This window comes from Lycium ferocissimum, chromosome 10 (genome assembly GCF_029784015.1).
Source record: "Lycium ferocissimum isolate CSIRO_LF1 chromosome 10, AGI_CSIRO_Lferr_CH_V1, whole genome shotgun sequence".
NCBI classification, from domain to species: domain Eukaryota; kingdom Viridiplantae; phylum Streptophyta; class Magnoliopsida; order Solanales; family Solanaceae; genus Lycium; species Lycium ferocissimum.
Genome location: NC_081351.1, coordinates 31,806,994 through 31,821,798, shown reverse-complemented (window position 1 = coordinate 31,821,798; position 14,805 = coordinate 31,806,994). Strand labels below are relative to the sequence as shown.

The 14,805-nt window shown below is 31.4% G+C and overlaps 1 protein-coding gene across 1 annotated transcript; it reads left to right on the top strand.

Moving 5' to 3' along the window:
* Window positions 1-12,824: 12,824 nt before the first annotated feature.
* Window positions 12,825-14,805, top strand: LOC132033406 (WUSCHEL-related homeobox 4). Its single transcript, XM_059423377.1, has 3 exons — window positions 12,825-13,147; window positions 13,530-13,817; window positions 14,271-14,805. The coding sequence occupies exons 1-3, from the start codon at window positions 12,890-12,892 to the stop codon at window positions 14,433-14,435; spliced, it is 711 nt and encodes a 236-aa protein (XP_059279360.1). The 5' UTR covers window positions 12,825-12,889; the 3' UTR covers window positions 14,436-14,805.

Below are 14,805 nucleotides of genomic sequence, written 5' to 3'. Positions count from 1 at the left end.
TCCCTGTTCAGCCGTAGTTGTGGAGCCTAAGCGAACACATTAAACGGGTTCAACTGCACTCAATATTTTGTCATACAAAAAAGGTTTGAATTAATTTTATACTTTTGCAAAAAATTCTAAATTTATCATCCGTAAGTTTGGTTCAACTGGATCCTCATTGTTAAACTTTTGGATTAATCCTTATTTATTAACGGTCCAACAATTGGTATTAATTAGAAGGGAAAAGAGCTTGTTTAATGATGAGGACCCAATTGAGCTAGACTTTTCACGGATGGTAAATTAAGAAATTCTAACAAAAATAAAATGTAAATTTGGACCTTTCCCTATGAGCCTGTTTGGACAGCCACCCGGTAATTGGAATTGGTGTAATTACTACCCTAAGAATTACATCCAATAATTACACAAAAGATTGTAATTACAACGACTGCTTGTTTGTCATAATGTAATTACGGTGTAATTACAAGCGTGTTGTTTGGTTGCACAAGTGTAATTACACAGTTAGTTTAATTTAAAACTAAAATAATTATAAAAATTTAAAATTAATATTTAAAAAATATGTGCCTTTATAAATGATATTAAATTAGTTATTTAGTAATACATTGTTTCTTGAAAATATGTTAATCAATAATCATATATTTGTAACTAATATTGTAAAAAATAATTGATATATAATTTAAATTAATAATATATTAATTTTAATTGATTATAAAAATTAAAAGCATACCTTTTTTGTGAGAACATCATAGGATTGGATGTTTGACAAAAAAAGAATATTTATAAATATAATGCCATAACACTATTCAAATGTTTGACAATAATTCTATCAATCAGAAATAAAAATAAACAACATGCAATATGAAATAACAAGTCAATAGTACTAAAGCAAATATTTTTAAAATCGAAAATACAACCTAAATTCAAAATCCGAAAGAATATTTTTAACATACTACTCTTATGTCAAATTCTGACGTTACATAAGTAAGTTTCAACGTAACATAAGTAAATACTCCTATAATTCAAAAGAAAGGGAAAATATAAGTCAATAACCTCATTCACAACGAAATTCTACTTTAATAACGTCATTTTTTATATGCCAAGTTTGCTAATGACTCATTCTTTCTAATATTAAGATATATAGTTTCAAAAATTAGTATATTAACATGGTTATGCTAAATGAATAAAATAAAAAATTAAAAACAAATACGAGCAATTACATGAAACCACAAGAAGTAAAGGTTGGGAATGAGAAGAAAGGAAATGAAATATAAATTCTATAAAAAGAAAAATATATTTTAAAAAATACAAATGATTAAAAAGTAAAATAAAAAAAAAATTAATTAAATAATAGAAAAAAAAAAAATTAGAAAAAAAAATTAAAAAAATAAAAAATAAATTAAATAATAAATAAAAAATAAATTAAAAAAGAAAACAAATTAAAATAAAATTAAAAGGAAATAAACTAAAAAGTAACCCTGTAATTACACCCAATTCTCAACCCCCCCTTGAGAATTGGAGAGTGTAATTACACCCTCTCAATTACACTCAATTCCCACCTAACTGTGTAATTACCTGGTCAAACAAACAGGCCAAACTGTGTAATTACACCCAATTCCAATTACCTAGGTGGCTTTTCAAACAGGCCCTATATAAAATCTAGTTAATAACAGTTGTTGGACTGTTAGGGGAAAAGGGCATATTTAGCCCAAAAGTTTAACAGCGAGGAATCAATTGAACCAATTTTTTTTTGGCAAACTTACATATATAACTATCTTCTATGAGGACCTTACCATTTGTAGTTACCATTTTTCAAATTACAATTCGTAGCTTACTTTTAAATAAAAGTTGTGTATTTCGAGACTCTCCCCTTGCCCGCCCAGGTTCGAACCCAACCAAATACAAGAAGAAGAATCTAGGGAAAATATGTAAGAAAAGAAATGTTATTGGCTAGGTTCAAACCTAGGCGGGCAGGGTGAGAGCCTTGCCCAATAACCACTTCAGTCACTCCAACTTTATGTATTTTGGTGTAGCTACGAATAGTAATTTACAAAATCACTATAGCTACTAAATATAAATAAATTAAAAGGTAGTTATTATCAATAATTACCTCTTACGAGAAGCTACACAAAGTAAAAATTTCAATTTTTAATAGAGGGTAAAGTTAGAACTTTTCAAAAGGTACATGGATAAATTTGAATATTTTTCCCTTTTTATGCACTGGTAAATATAATACGTGAAAACATTATTTTATAACTAGTACTACCAAATTTTAAATCCACATTTGTAAATATGTACAAATTGATTTGATGACGAAAATATAAAAACTGAAGCGTCAAAGATAAATTGTGAATATGCCGATATTGTGGAGTTAGGATTGGGGAGGGAAAAAAGGGTGTTTTCCTCTTAACAAATCCCTTTCACTGCAAATTTGCACCCACTTTCCCATACACGACATGACAATTTTCTCCATGCGATCATGGGAATGTTACTTTCATCCACACACTCCATCTCTTTTTCTTTCTCCTTTTTTCTCGGGAAAAAAGAAAAAGGAGGAGAAAAAAAGAAGGTAGCAAAAAATAATTAAATGACACTGTAGATCCATAAAGTCATGACCTAAGTTAGATAATAAAAGATGCTGGTCTAAAACTCTTAGTTGGAGGAATAATAATTTTCAAGAATAATAATGATGACTTCCTCCAATTTCATCACTTTCAATTTCACCTTTATTTGGCATATGCTAAGGGTAAATAGCCATTGAACTATGGTGGTATCGTCCATTCCTTTTCCATCAATTTCCTACCTATAAAGGCTTCCAAACAAATTAAAAACTTCGGGTATTATTTTACATATGTTAACAAAAGTTCTTTGCAAAAGTTGTTTGAGGATGACATTTCATCTGTATTTGCAATAATTATATTTATTCTTCTTTTTGCCATACTTCTCCATGAAATTTGGTACCACGTGTCAAGGCTTTTTCCATTACCGACATGTTTGTCCTTGAACAGACCCTTTCACGAATCATCAGTAAATTTTGGGTCTCATTAATTACTTGCATTGTTTGATGCATTCGATTCAAATGATTCTAGTACATTTGTACATGTTACTCTTGTGATAGCCTAGTACCATTGGTAGGGTACCAGGACTTTAAGCTAGGCTTATTAGGAAATCACTAGTCTGCAAGTTAAGAGGAGATTAGGTTTATGACTCATGATAATGTTTTTTAGTTATATGATTCTTTTATACTATATATATAAGTAAATAAAATATATGAAAATTTTATAGGATTATTTTCTTCTAAAAACGTTTTCTTCCTAAATTTGTAGGTGGACATTCCAATTAGTTTGTCTTTCTTCCATCTGTTGGGTGTGCCAACAAAGTACCACATTAGTAGCTGAAAAGAAAAATGAGTTACTTATAAGGAGTTGGGATACTCTTAATGATGTGAAGCCTTTGGGGAAAAATCGTGCGGACTTGACCCAAAGCGGACAATTTGTCCAAGGAGCATAGATAGACAAAAAATATGTATATAAACTATATGTTGCTTGGTTTTTTCATGCGTTTATTTTTTTTATATTGACTCTCCTTAATAAAATTTTTGACTCTATTGCAAGTGGAATCACCAACTTGTAACTTTTGATTGATTTTGATTTATAAGCACTTCAATTTGAATATTCACTAAACACGTATATAAAACAAAAAATGCTTAAACTAGTTTAATCTAACTTATAAGCTTAAGCAAACACCCTCTATCTCTAACAAAGGAGGATAAAAATTACTATATAGGCATTAATTAATGTCCTTGATATTATGTTGCTACACGGTTTTACATTCTTTACTAGTGTCAATTTTTGCTGTAAAGTATTTTATGTGTATGAAATTATAATCATGAGTAAACTCTTTCCGTTCAGGGTGAGAGAGCAATAATGGAGAAACGAAAAGGAAAGATCGAAGTAATTTGCCTTCAAAATACTACTCCACTTTCTTTCGTCAATTTTGTTTCTTATTGTCTGTCCATCTGGAAAAAAGCTAAGGAATTTAGGTGTCAGAAGTGTTAGGTACTCAATGATGAAAAACTGAAGTGGACACCAAAAGCAGTTCTAATAATTGAGCAGCAGCTCAGTTAAGTCTGGGGATATAATTGCATAAATTGCAGTTTCTTGTTCTGGTATTCTTACACTGATCATGTACATTAGGTTCATATTTTTTTTTGTTTCTCACCCGTAGTTCAATATCTGTTTTGGACTTCAACAAATTTGATTAACCGTACGTAAGGCCCATTAAAAAACAAAATTAAAGCACTTCATGCCAAGATTTTTTTTTTCATTCCGTAACTCGAACCCGATATTCTAATTAAAGATGGAGAGATCTATCCCATCACAATTCTTAGCGGCCACATTGAGTACATTTTTGCAAAACAGTTCGAAAGTCTTCTGTATGGAGCACTTAGGATAGAAAGAGGATTAATTCTTATTCTTGTATTCTAGATGTGTAACTTGTAGTGTTTGAACTAATAACCTCTTGTAAATCTAACAATTAAACAGGTGATAATACTTTATATTAGTCATATCACCTTCTAGATCAACATTCAGGAGCATATTGCCACTTGCCGGTAAATGAATTACATTCTTCATATTTCACAATTAGAAGCTAGATTTATTCTACCTTTATGAACTTCATTTTCCAAAAGGATTGCAATATCAATAAAATTTATAATGACAGATTTATACTTAAGGGTATTATCTAGCGGTCAATAAAATAAATAAAAAACTCCGAGAGAACATAATTCAATGTCAATAGAGACCGAAAACATGATTTTTTTCATCTACCTATGCCTCAGTGAGTAGAGTTATTTGATCTCTATGCTAGTTAGAAATAGCAGGTAATCAATGAGATAGTTGAGGTGCGCGGAATTGATCCAAATGTCATAGTTATTAAGAAAGAAATTTTAGTTCTATGCATTTACGTTGCAAAAAATATTTACACAATCAGATAATATATTAAATAATTACATATAAATCTCTTGATAAGAATTACTCCCTCCGTCTCATAATAAGTGTTACCTTAGCTAAATTTTTTGGTCCCATAATAAGCGTCACATGAGGAAACCAAGACATAAATTGATTAGTTTTTTTCAATTATATCCTTAGACAATAAAGTAACATCTAAACGATGATTAGAAAAGCTTCATAGTAACTTTGTATTTTTGGATTCTCAATGTCAAAAGGTTTACTTCTTGTGCATGCTCTAATCAAAAGGTAAAAGTAATTTTTTATTATATAGGGGTAATTTGATAAACTTCACATTACATTATTAATTTTTTAATATGTGTATTTTTTATTAAAGTAACACTTATTATGAGATAGAGGAAATAATTGATAATGTGATTAAGATTCACTAATTGGTAGTAATATTTAACTCTCGATATGTAGATAAAAATTAAATATTTAAGAAATATAATTAACGAGTGTTCAGTAAAACGATCCACTTTCCTGTTATGTGAATGTTTGCCAGAAAAGGGGCTGGGCCAATGGGACACGTGCAAATGATAGCAAATTCTTACCCGTAATGATGGATTTCCACCGTTTGTTCCACTGTGTGGGTTCCCACAATCATAGCCAATTACCTTCACAAATAATAACCTTTTTCTTTGACCAAAGAATAGCCCCGTCAAAATCATCATACATTTTTAACCTTTTTGATTGCTACTCATTTGTACCTTCAACAAAATCAACTCGAAAGGAGAGGCTGATGCACTGTCATTACCTCTATCACACTGTTCCTTGTCTTAAATACCCCAAACAATATCTTCTTTACGTACGGCCCCGAATATTTTGCCTCGAGACTACTCTGTTAGATGTTTAAGTTTGCCCTAATATTAGGGGTGCACATCAACCGGATTAGTTCGGATTTTTTAAATATCAAATCAAAGTAATTATGTTGGGTTTTTTAATTTATAAACCGAATCAAATCAATAAAAGTCGGATTTTTCAATTTCAATTTTTTTCGGTTTTATAGGATTTTTCGGGTTTTTTGAACCTTTTTTTTTTTTTGCGGAAAACTCTTCATACAAAACATATACTCTAACTTTATTTCAAATATTATTTAGTCCCAAAGAAGATACAATTATATAATTAAAGTGTTTCTTACGAAAATAACACAAAATGTGATATGAGTGATGACATTGTAATAAATTGTTCAACAAAAAATTAATGAAATCACATAAAATAAATATTGCTAATAAATAAGCCTTAATGAAAATGATCCATAATCTAAAACTACAAAATCATGCTAAAATAAATGGAGCTAATAAGTATTAATCATATGACAAAGGAAAAATAATACTAAGTTATGCATTTTAACTATCCAAACCATTGTAAAACAAAAGAATAGATATTGAACATTAATATTGTCATTCCTAATGTTAGAATTGAATTTCTTTTGTTAGCATTAGCATTGATTTGGATTTTATTTGAGTTACTAACATCTATTAGCTATAAAACTTATTGGACCAAGCTTGAAATTATATGTTAAAAGACAATAATTATGAAAAAACTTAGGAAATATTTATATTACATTACAAATAAATATTTTTATGTATTAAATATATTTTAAAATTGTATACATCTAATGTCGGGTTGGTTGGGTTCGGTTTGACTTTTTTTAGTTAAAACCAAACCAAATTAATTATGATCGGGTTTTTTTATTTCTCAATACCAAACCATTAGTCATATTTTTTTTTCGATTTGATTCGGATTGTCAGTTTGATGCGATTTGTCGGAGAAAGATTTTCTCTGTACACCCCTACGCTCTGTCATCGAATTTAAATGATAATTTCTAATGGAAACAAGGCACTTCCTATCTCTCTCCCTCTTACAATATAATGAAAATTAAAAATAAAAATAAAATAAAAAAATTCCTCGTCAAGTTCCATCGTCTTATCTCTATGTTGGGCTCAACTAGTCCGAAGATACTTTTTATATAGTAGTTAATATTGTTTGCTCTAGATCAAGTCCATATAGCTTTTCTCGAAAGAACTTATACCAAAAAGTATCGATAAATTTTGTACAAATTTGGGACTTTGTTCGCCACTCAACAATTTTCATGTGTCTTTCCCCTCGAACTAAATTTCACGTGGCTCAATACCATGATCAACAGGTTAATTTCAGGATTCCTTAGGTGTCACCCACATGAACGAACATTTATGGCCGCTGAAGCCCGAAGTTAGCTTCTTCTTGTATTTGTGCTTCTCCAAGCTACTTTTGGCATGGAGTAAATGGGGCCATGAATCCGCTATCTATATACCCATTTCGTTGAACCATTGACTCTGAAACCAAATCAGTTGTTAAGATGTGTTAGCCCAAAGATACTCTTAACATGGTAATATTGTTAGCTTTCGACGAAGCCGACATGATTTTTTCCAAAAGATTTCAAATTATTAAGAATATCCTACACCTTATATGTAGCTTCTCAATCTTTTCAACTACCAATGTGAGACTTAGTTCACACACTCAATACATTTCTTATTTTCTTTACAATCTAGCGAAAATGGGATATGATGTTCCAAATTTTACTAATAGAAGGTAAAACTCTTAAACAATCTATAGTAACATGGATATATTCAAGAGCCCATATTAGCAAACCACTAAATGATGATGTTGATACGTAAACAAACTATTGGGTAAATAAAGTAAAAGAAAGAACAAAGGTGACCTTAGACAAATTATAAACGAGAAACGTAATGGCTGCAAGAGTATATATGTAGGTAGATAACAAAAGTATAAAAGAACGGCTTCATGGAAATTTTGCTTCATCAGATGCTCAAAGGGAAAGAAGCTACCACTAAAATTAAACATGTAGTGCTAAATTGAAGATGGATAACATGTTCAAGCTTCAAATATGATAATGAGCCAAATGAAGATTCTTTGAATATGATATAAGGCTACAACATTAAGCTCCGATCCCCACTATCAAGAGCATATCACATATGCACCTCCTTACATACGTCCAATTCAATCTGATCGTTAAGTGGATGTCCCAGTTTCTTTTAAGATCCACTCTGTAGGAAAAACAAGAAAAGGTGTTCATTAATTTGTCATTGCTTCCTGTAGCTCTCAAGTTGAGATTAATTAAAAGCAAGTTGCGACTTTAATTGAAACATTTAAAGTCCTAGTAAGAAAAGGTAAGAAACAACAACAACAGCAACACCCAGAGAAATCGCACAATGTAGGGTTTGAGGAGAGTAAAGTATACGCAGGCCTACCTCTACCTTGAAAGGTAGAGAGGTTGTTTTCGAAAGACCCTCGCTCAAGAGAAAGCTTGACAAAAAAGGTTAGATACAAGAAAAGGTAATAAAATGTAAAAATATTATACTCCTTCCGTTTAAAAAAGAATGACTCTTTCCTTTTTTGACAATTCTTTAATTTCAACTTTCCACATGAAATTTTTAAGATCACAAGAATAAAGAGCATTTTGGTACATTATACATATCTTAGTAGGCGTTTGGACATGCGATTTCATGTCATGGTTTCATGTCATGAGATGAAATCAGCGTTTGGACATTCGATTTCATCTCATGACATGAAATCCCAAATCATCCAAAAAGGCATGATTTGGGATTTCAAATCATGATTTCAAAAATTTTAAATATAAAACTTGACCCATAGATTTATATTTTATAAAAGAAAGACCCATAAGTTGGTAGATATTTTTGACAATTAATCCCACCAACCATTTAGCAACCTTTATTTATGTGGGAGGATTATATTAACGAGTATATTCATTACAAGTCATGTTAAATTTTCCTTTTCATTGAACTAAAGTTTGATGGATTGATGTTGTATTTTTTAGAAAGGTCTGCTAGTAGCATATTAATTTTGTTATGGATTATGACTTGCTCATTTGGTAAGATTGTATAAGAATTGGGAAAGGTTTGATAGTTTTCACAACTTGTGGGGGTTTTATGCCTATAAGAAAAAATACAACTTAAGAAATCCAAATTGCATATCCAAAAATGGTTTTATCTCATGATTTCAAATTATGTTCAAACTGCTCCTTAGTTTAAGACCAAAAGATTCAAAAGACTTCTTTATTTTTTTAAACTGCATGCCAAGTCAAAACCAACCAAATAAATTGAAACCGAGAGAGTATCTAAGATATGAACAATTTGCAAAATCGATTCAATAGTGTATTGTATGTATATAGAAAAAGATTTTTTTCTACCCTTTTTGTACTAACGCAATTTTCCCGTAAAGAGCATTCAACTGAAATTCCTTTGCGAAGCCCCAGCTCTCATGAGAATATATAATGGGCAATGAGTGTGTCATTATATCCGAAATGGCCGCACGTACTTAACTCAGTGTGTAGTTCTCATACGTATGTTATTAACTTATTATCCCCAATCTACTTTTTAGCTTCTTGTTACATTCATAATTAAGAATGTCCTTAGGCAAATTTTATGTTTGTCATCATAGTTAATTTTTCTTTTACCTTGAAAGATGAAATTAAATAATTGTGGTCACCTTGACAGATGAAATTAAATAATTGTGGTCACTTTACTGTATTGAAGCATCTGTTACATAAATTATTATTTTATACAGTTGGATATTTATCAACGCTGAGGCCCTCGTGATTAAAGGGTAAATCAATCTAGAAAAATTTCAGCTTAATTACAATTTTAAATGAGTTTAATTAAGCCCAAAAATTCTTGTGTTTTGCTTATAAGTCGAAGTTATAATTTTGGTGAGCTGTACTTTGAATTCCATTGGATATTGTTTCTCTAACGTTAGGGCACCGAAACATGAAATGTGACTAATTTCAACACTGAAATCATTATAGTGTGAATATTTCTACGTAATATGACTTCGTGCCAATAATAAGACAACTTATTTGGTTTCTCGTCAAAAGGCCAAAAGTACAAACCGATATGTAGAATTTTTTTTTCAACCTAATTCCTTAGGTTTTGTAGGTTTCTCTGCAGATTTGGTTGGGAAAAAATCAAAATGAAAACAACCTTTGCATACTATTTTCAAAGTATTTTAAACAGTAGTGCATGCAAAATCTGTAAAAAAAAAAAAAAAAATTATTATCCTTCCTGTACGACGTTAAATTGGACAGTCAATATGAATAATGAATAATAATTTAAATAAAGTTCCCCTCCTCCTATAAATTTGTCAGAGAAAAAAGCATCCGCATGTTTGATTGGACATCACTCTTTCTGTGTCTCATGCGCCTTGACGTATATGAAATAATTTTCAAACATTGCTTTATTCAACGAGTGGTTACTTGTCAATTTGACACTCACCACGCCTAAACTTTGAAAACCGACGTAGTATTAATCTTATGAAGATATATGCCTATACTTTTTAAATTTCTTTCTTAGTTATATTAAAAAAACACATCTATAAATGAAAGGAAAATATTTGACAGGGAACTGTCCTCACCTTACAAACACATAAAGAGAATAGAAAGAAGATGGACATATTGCCTTTTTTTCTAATCCAAAATATAGGTCATGACTCATGATGATTACACGTCTAAATATTTATAAATATTTAACTGTGAACACAATTATCGTATATTAATTCAAAGTAATTATAAGAACTCATAAATTTCAAACCTTGATATTAACCAACATAACTTTACACGTTGGGGTCAAGAAAAATACGAGTAACAAAGTTTTGAATTCAAGAATTAACAGTATCACTCATCAGCAAATTGTTTTCATGAGTTTAAGCCGGAAACAAGTCTTGATTTCAACTATTGTCATTATATTACTCTTCAATGCAATAATTCTACGTGTTTAACCTTTTTACATAGACGATTCATACAATTCAATAATTTTTACATTTGGAAATTGTTTTTATTTTAAAAGGCCGGCAGGTAAATGGAGATTTATGTTCATACCAAGATCAATACGTTCAAAATTAGAAAGCACAAATCAGGCACATGAATTTCAGCACTCCCATCTAGACTTTCCCTAAACAGTTTTTGTTGGATTCACATTTCGGAGGACACACTACAGATACAGATTAATTATACCAAATAAAACAGACAAGACAAGAAATACCTGCCTTCAATAATAAGCCGCCACGTTTGTGAATGAAGCCAGCTCCAATAAAATCATTTCTATATTTTAGTCAAGCTGCAGATTTTCTTTTTTGACTTTTTTATAACTCTAGAGAAATTAATAGGTTTCGGTGCATTCTCTGAATTTAATAATTAAAAGAATAAAGTATTTAGACACATCAAAAGAAAAGGAAAGATATGGATCAGGAAAATAATTTCCAACGGTTCTTGACTATCACTTGATTCATAAATTAATAATTCAATCATTGATGGGTGACAGATAATTAGGTCTTTACTTTGAACATGTGCTTGAATCATGCAAAGATTTTGCTATACAAAAATGGGATAAAAAGTGTGAGATGGTGGTTTATAAATATTTGGGAAATTGGAATATACAGTTCCCAAAGAAAAAAGGGATGTTTTGGGGTATGGGCATAACTAAAGCTACATCAGATGGAATTTTGTCACATATAGTATACAAAATGTGTACACACGTCATGCATGAAATACGCATATACCAATATTATAAACTTAGTGGTTTTTTCAATATCTTCCACCACTTAAAGACGGCATTCAATTTTTTTTTCAACAAATAACACTTCCCCGTATCCGTATCTTGGAAAAAAACAAAGAGTCCATTTAGGAGTTTTGGGATTGGAGGAAACTTTTTTTCTTTAAATTTTTTCTCCCTACATTCTCTATCTTCACTTTATTTAGTGATAAAGTTTAGAAGGAGAAGAGGCCACCGAAAAGCATGGACGACTTATAATCATGAAAGTAAGAAGAAGAAAGGAAAAAAGGCAAAAATTTGAGAAAAAGAAAACCAACTCATTGCATTTGATTAGACTAGCCAACTACACACACGCATACATTCACCCACACGCTCACCTATCGATAGATTCATTCATTCATAACTATTTTACAGCTTTTGTTTAATTCCCCCCTCTCTTTAGCTAGCTCTCTATAGATCCACTTTTTTCCCTTACTTTTAAAAATGGACATCTCAAGTCAACCTCACCTCATCATTTGGTCTTGGTTCTGCTAGGCACCCACCTCATTTCCCACTTTCTTTTATCTTTTCTTTCTATCTCCCCGACCTTTAACGACAGTAATATATATCGATAACGTAAAGAATTTTTGCATTAATTTCACTTATTATGAATGGTTTACTATAGAATCAATGAAAAATTTCGTTGCTAAACTGTCACTAAATAGCTCATAGCTAACAGATTCTTTCGCTAATCCCTTGCTAAATAAGAGTAGCAACAGATTTTATTACTTAACTACCTAATTTTTCGTTGCTAATTCTTACTCCCTCCGTCTCATAATAAGTGTCACCTTAGTAAAAAACACGCATATTAAAAAAATCAATAATGCAATATAAAGTTTACTAAATTGCCCCTATATATAAAAATAAATTACTTTTTCTTCTTGATTAGAGCATGCACAAGTATTACTCCTCTTGACATTGAGAATTCAACAATACCAAGTTATTATGTGGCTTTCCCAATCAGCATTTAGATGTTACTTTAACTTGTCATATTAGTCTAAGGGTAGAGAGTTGAAAAAAAGTAGTCAATTTCTGTCTTGTTTTCCTAAGATGACACTTATTATGGGACAGTTTTTTTTTATTTTTTATAAGATGACACTTATTATGGGACGGAGGGAATAATTTTTAGTAGTAATTGATAATTACTTATTTCAGATGACCTGATAGAATAAAAATTCATTAACACGGTCAGTGGTAGTTAAACTCTACCTTTTACTAGGAGGATATTGAGTTCTATATAATGGGAGGCTCTCGTGCCATGAATTAAAGCCTCTCTCCATGTACATGGGATCATCATCAGGAAGCCTAAGCATGAAGGTGCATCAATTCACACGTGGATTCTTGGAGCATGAAGCTGCTGCTCCTTCACTCTCACTTGGTTGTAAACGTTTAAGACCTCTTGCTCCCAAGTTCAACCCCACAAATGATACCACCATTGTTACCCCTCCTTTCGATCTCAAAAGCTTCATTAGACCAGAAAGTAGTACTAGCCCTCGTAAACTTGCTTTCAACGACGACAAGAAAGATTCCTCTCAGGTAATTTCAAAAAAGGTTTTGCACATATACATGATTCGAACGGAAAACAATGGTTCAGTTGAACGCAAAGAATTCATTCTAGCTCAACTGAACCCAATATTTTTAGCTTAAACATTGTATTACGAATATCACATTTCGAATCGAGTAACTCATATGATCAGTGCATTCAGCGACATCTTGAATCCATAAAGTTTAAATTTTGAGTTCCAATTTGCTTGAGTGGCGCTTCACGAACTAGTTACATTAAATGATGGAAGGATTTTTCTAACATGTTTCTCTAGTTTGAAGATGGAAAACTCTTTGTTTTTTTTTCAAACTTTAGTAGTTTTGAGAATTGAAAAAGTTTGGCTGATGTTTCATTAACATATATATGTACATGTAGGTAGAATCGCACCCAGGAGGAACGAGATGGAATCCGACACAAGAGCAGATAGGAATACTGGAAATGCTGTATAGAGGTGGGATGCGCACACCCAATGCCCAGCAAATCGAACAAATCACTGCACAGTTAGGCAAATATGGGAAAATAGAAGGAAAAAACGTGTTCTACTGGTTTCAAAACCACAAAGCTCGTGAGAGACAAAAGCAGAAGCGCAATAGTCTTGGTCTTAGCCAAAGTCCAAGAACACCACCGGCCATAGTCACTAGTCCTTTGTCATTTGACACTAGGGTATATCTCTTCTCCTATAACTTATCCCGAGTTTAACCGTTTAAATTTATTTACACTGATAGTATATAGTATGTATAAGTGGAAAACCTTTAGATATGGACTTATTATATACATTGTCAGTGTAGATAATAAAACGGCCGGTCTATTTTGACATGTTGTAGCACGTTACTCAGTATGGGAGAGCCAGGATTTTCATTAAGGTGATTCTAAATTAATGAAAGAAATATAAAGAAGCCAAGGGGCAACAACTACCATATATACATAAAAGAATTGACCTTATATGTATAGTATAATTTTCCGATAATGAATCCACTTGCACCCCCTAGCTCTGCCAATGGTTACTTCTCACTTTTTATAGACGGTTATTTGTACTTATCTTTTAGTTAGTTTGATAGTGTAAATATATTTCTTTGATTAATGAGTCTAATATTGAATGTTTTATTATTGATATAGGGAGAAGTAGTGAGGGAGGAAGATAGTCCATACAAGAGAAAGTGCAGGGGTTGGACATTTGAATACTTGGAGGACCAAGAAGAAGAAGAAAAGGGAAACTGTAGAGAAAATGGTGATAGGACTCTTCAACTCTTCCCATTGCATCCAGAAGGCATGAGATTATGAACTTATGAATTCAATGAGCGCGCCTAGCTATAAGCTTATTAGCTGCACAAGAATATTCTTTTTAAAAATTTCTGACTCTTTTAGCTCTGTATCTCATTTTCGTCCATCTTTAATTTACTTTCATGTGCATGCTTAAGTTTCTACTTTAATTTGTTCCTTTTTCTGTTCTTTCTTTCCTTGTTTTAGGAAAGAGAAAAGAGAAAAGAGGAACATGATCATCAGATCTATGTAGTGTCTGTAGTACCAATTCCCTTCTCTCGGATTCTGGTCATTAATTAGAGACTTATTCCTGACCTAAAATGCCTATATGTGACAGTACTATGTTCCATGGGAAATGCTGCATCAAAAATAATCTAATGTTCTTTCTACA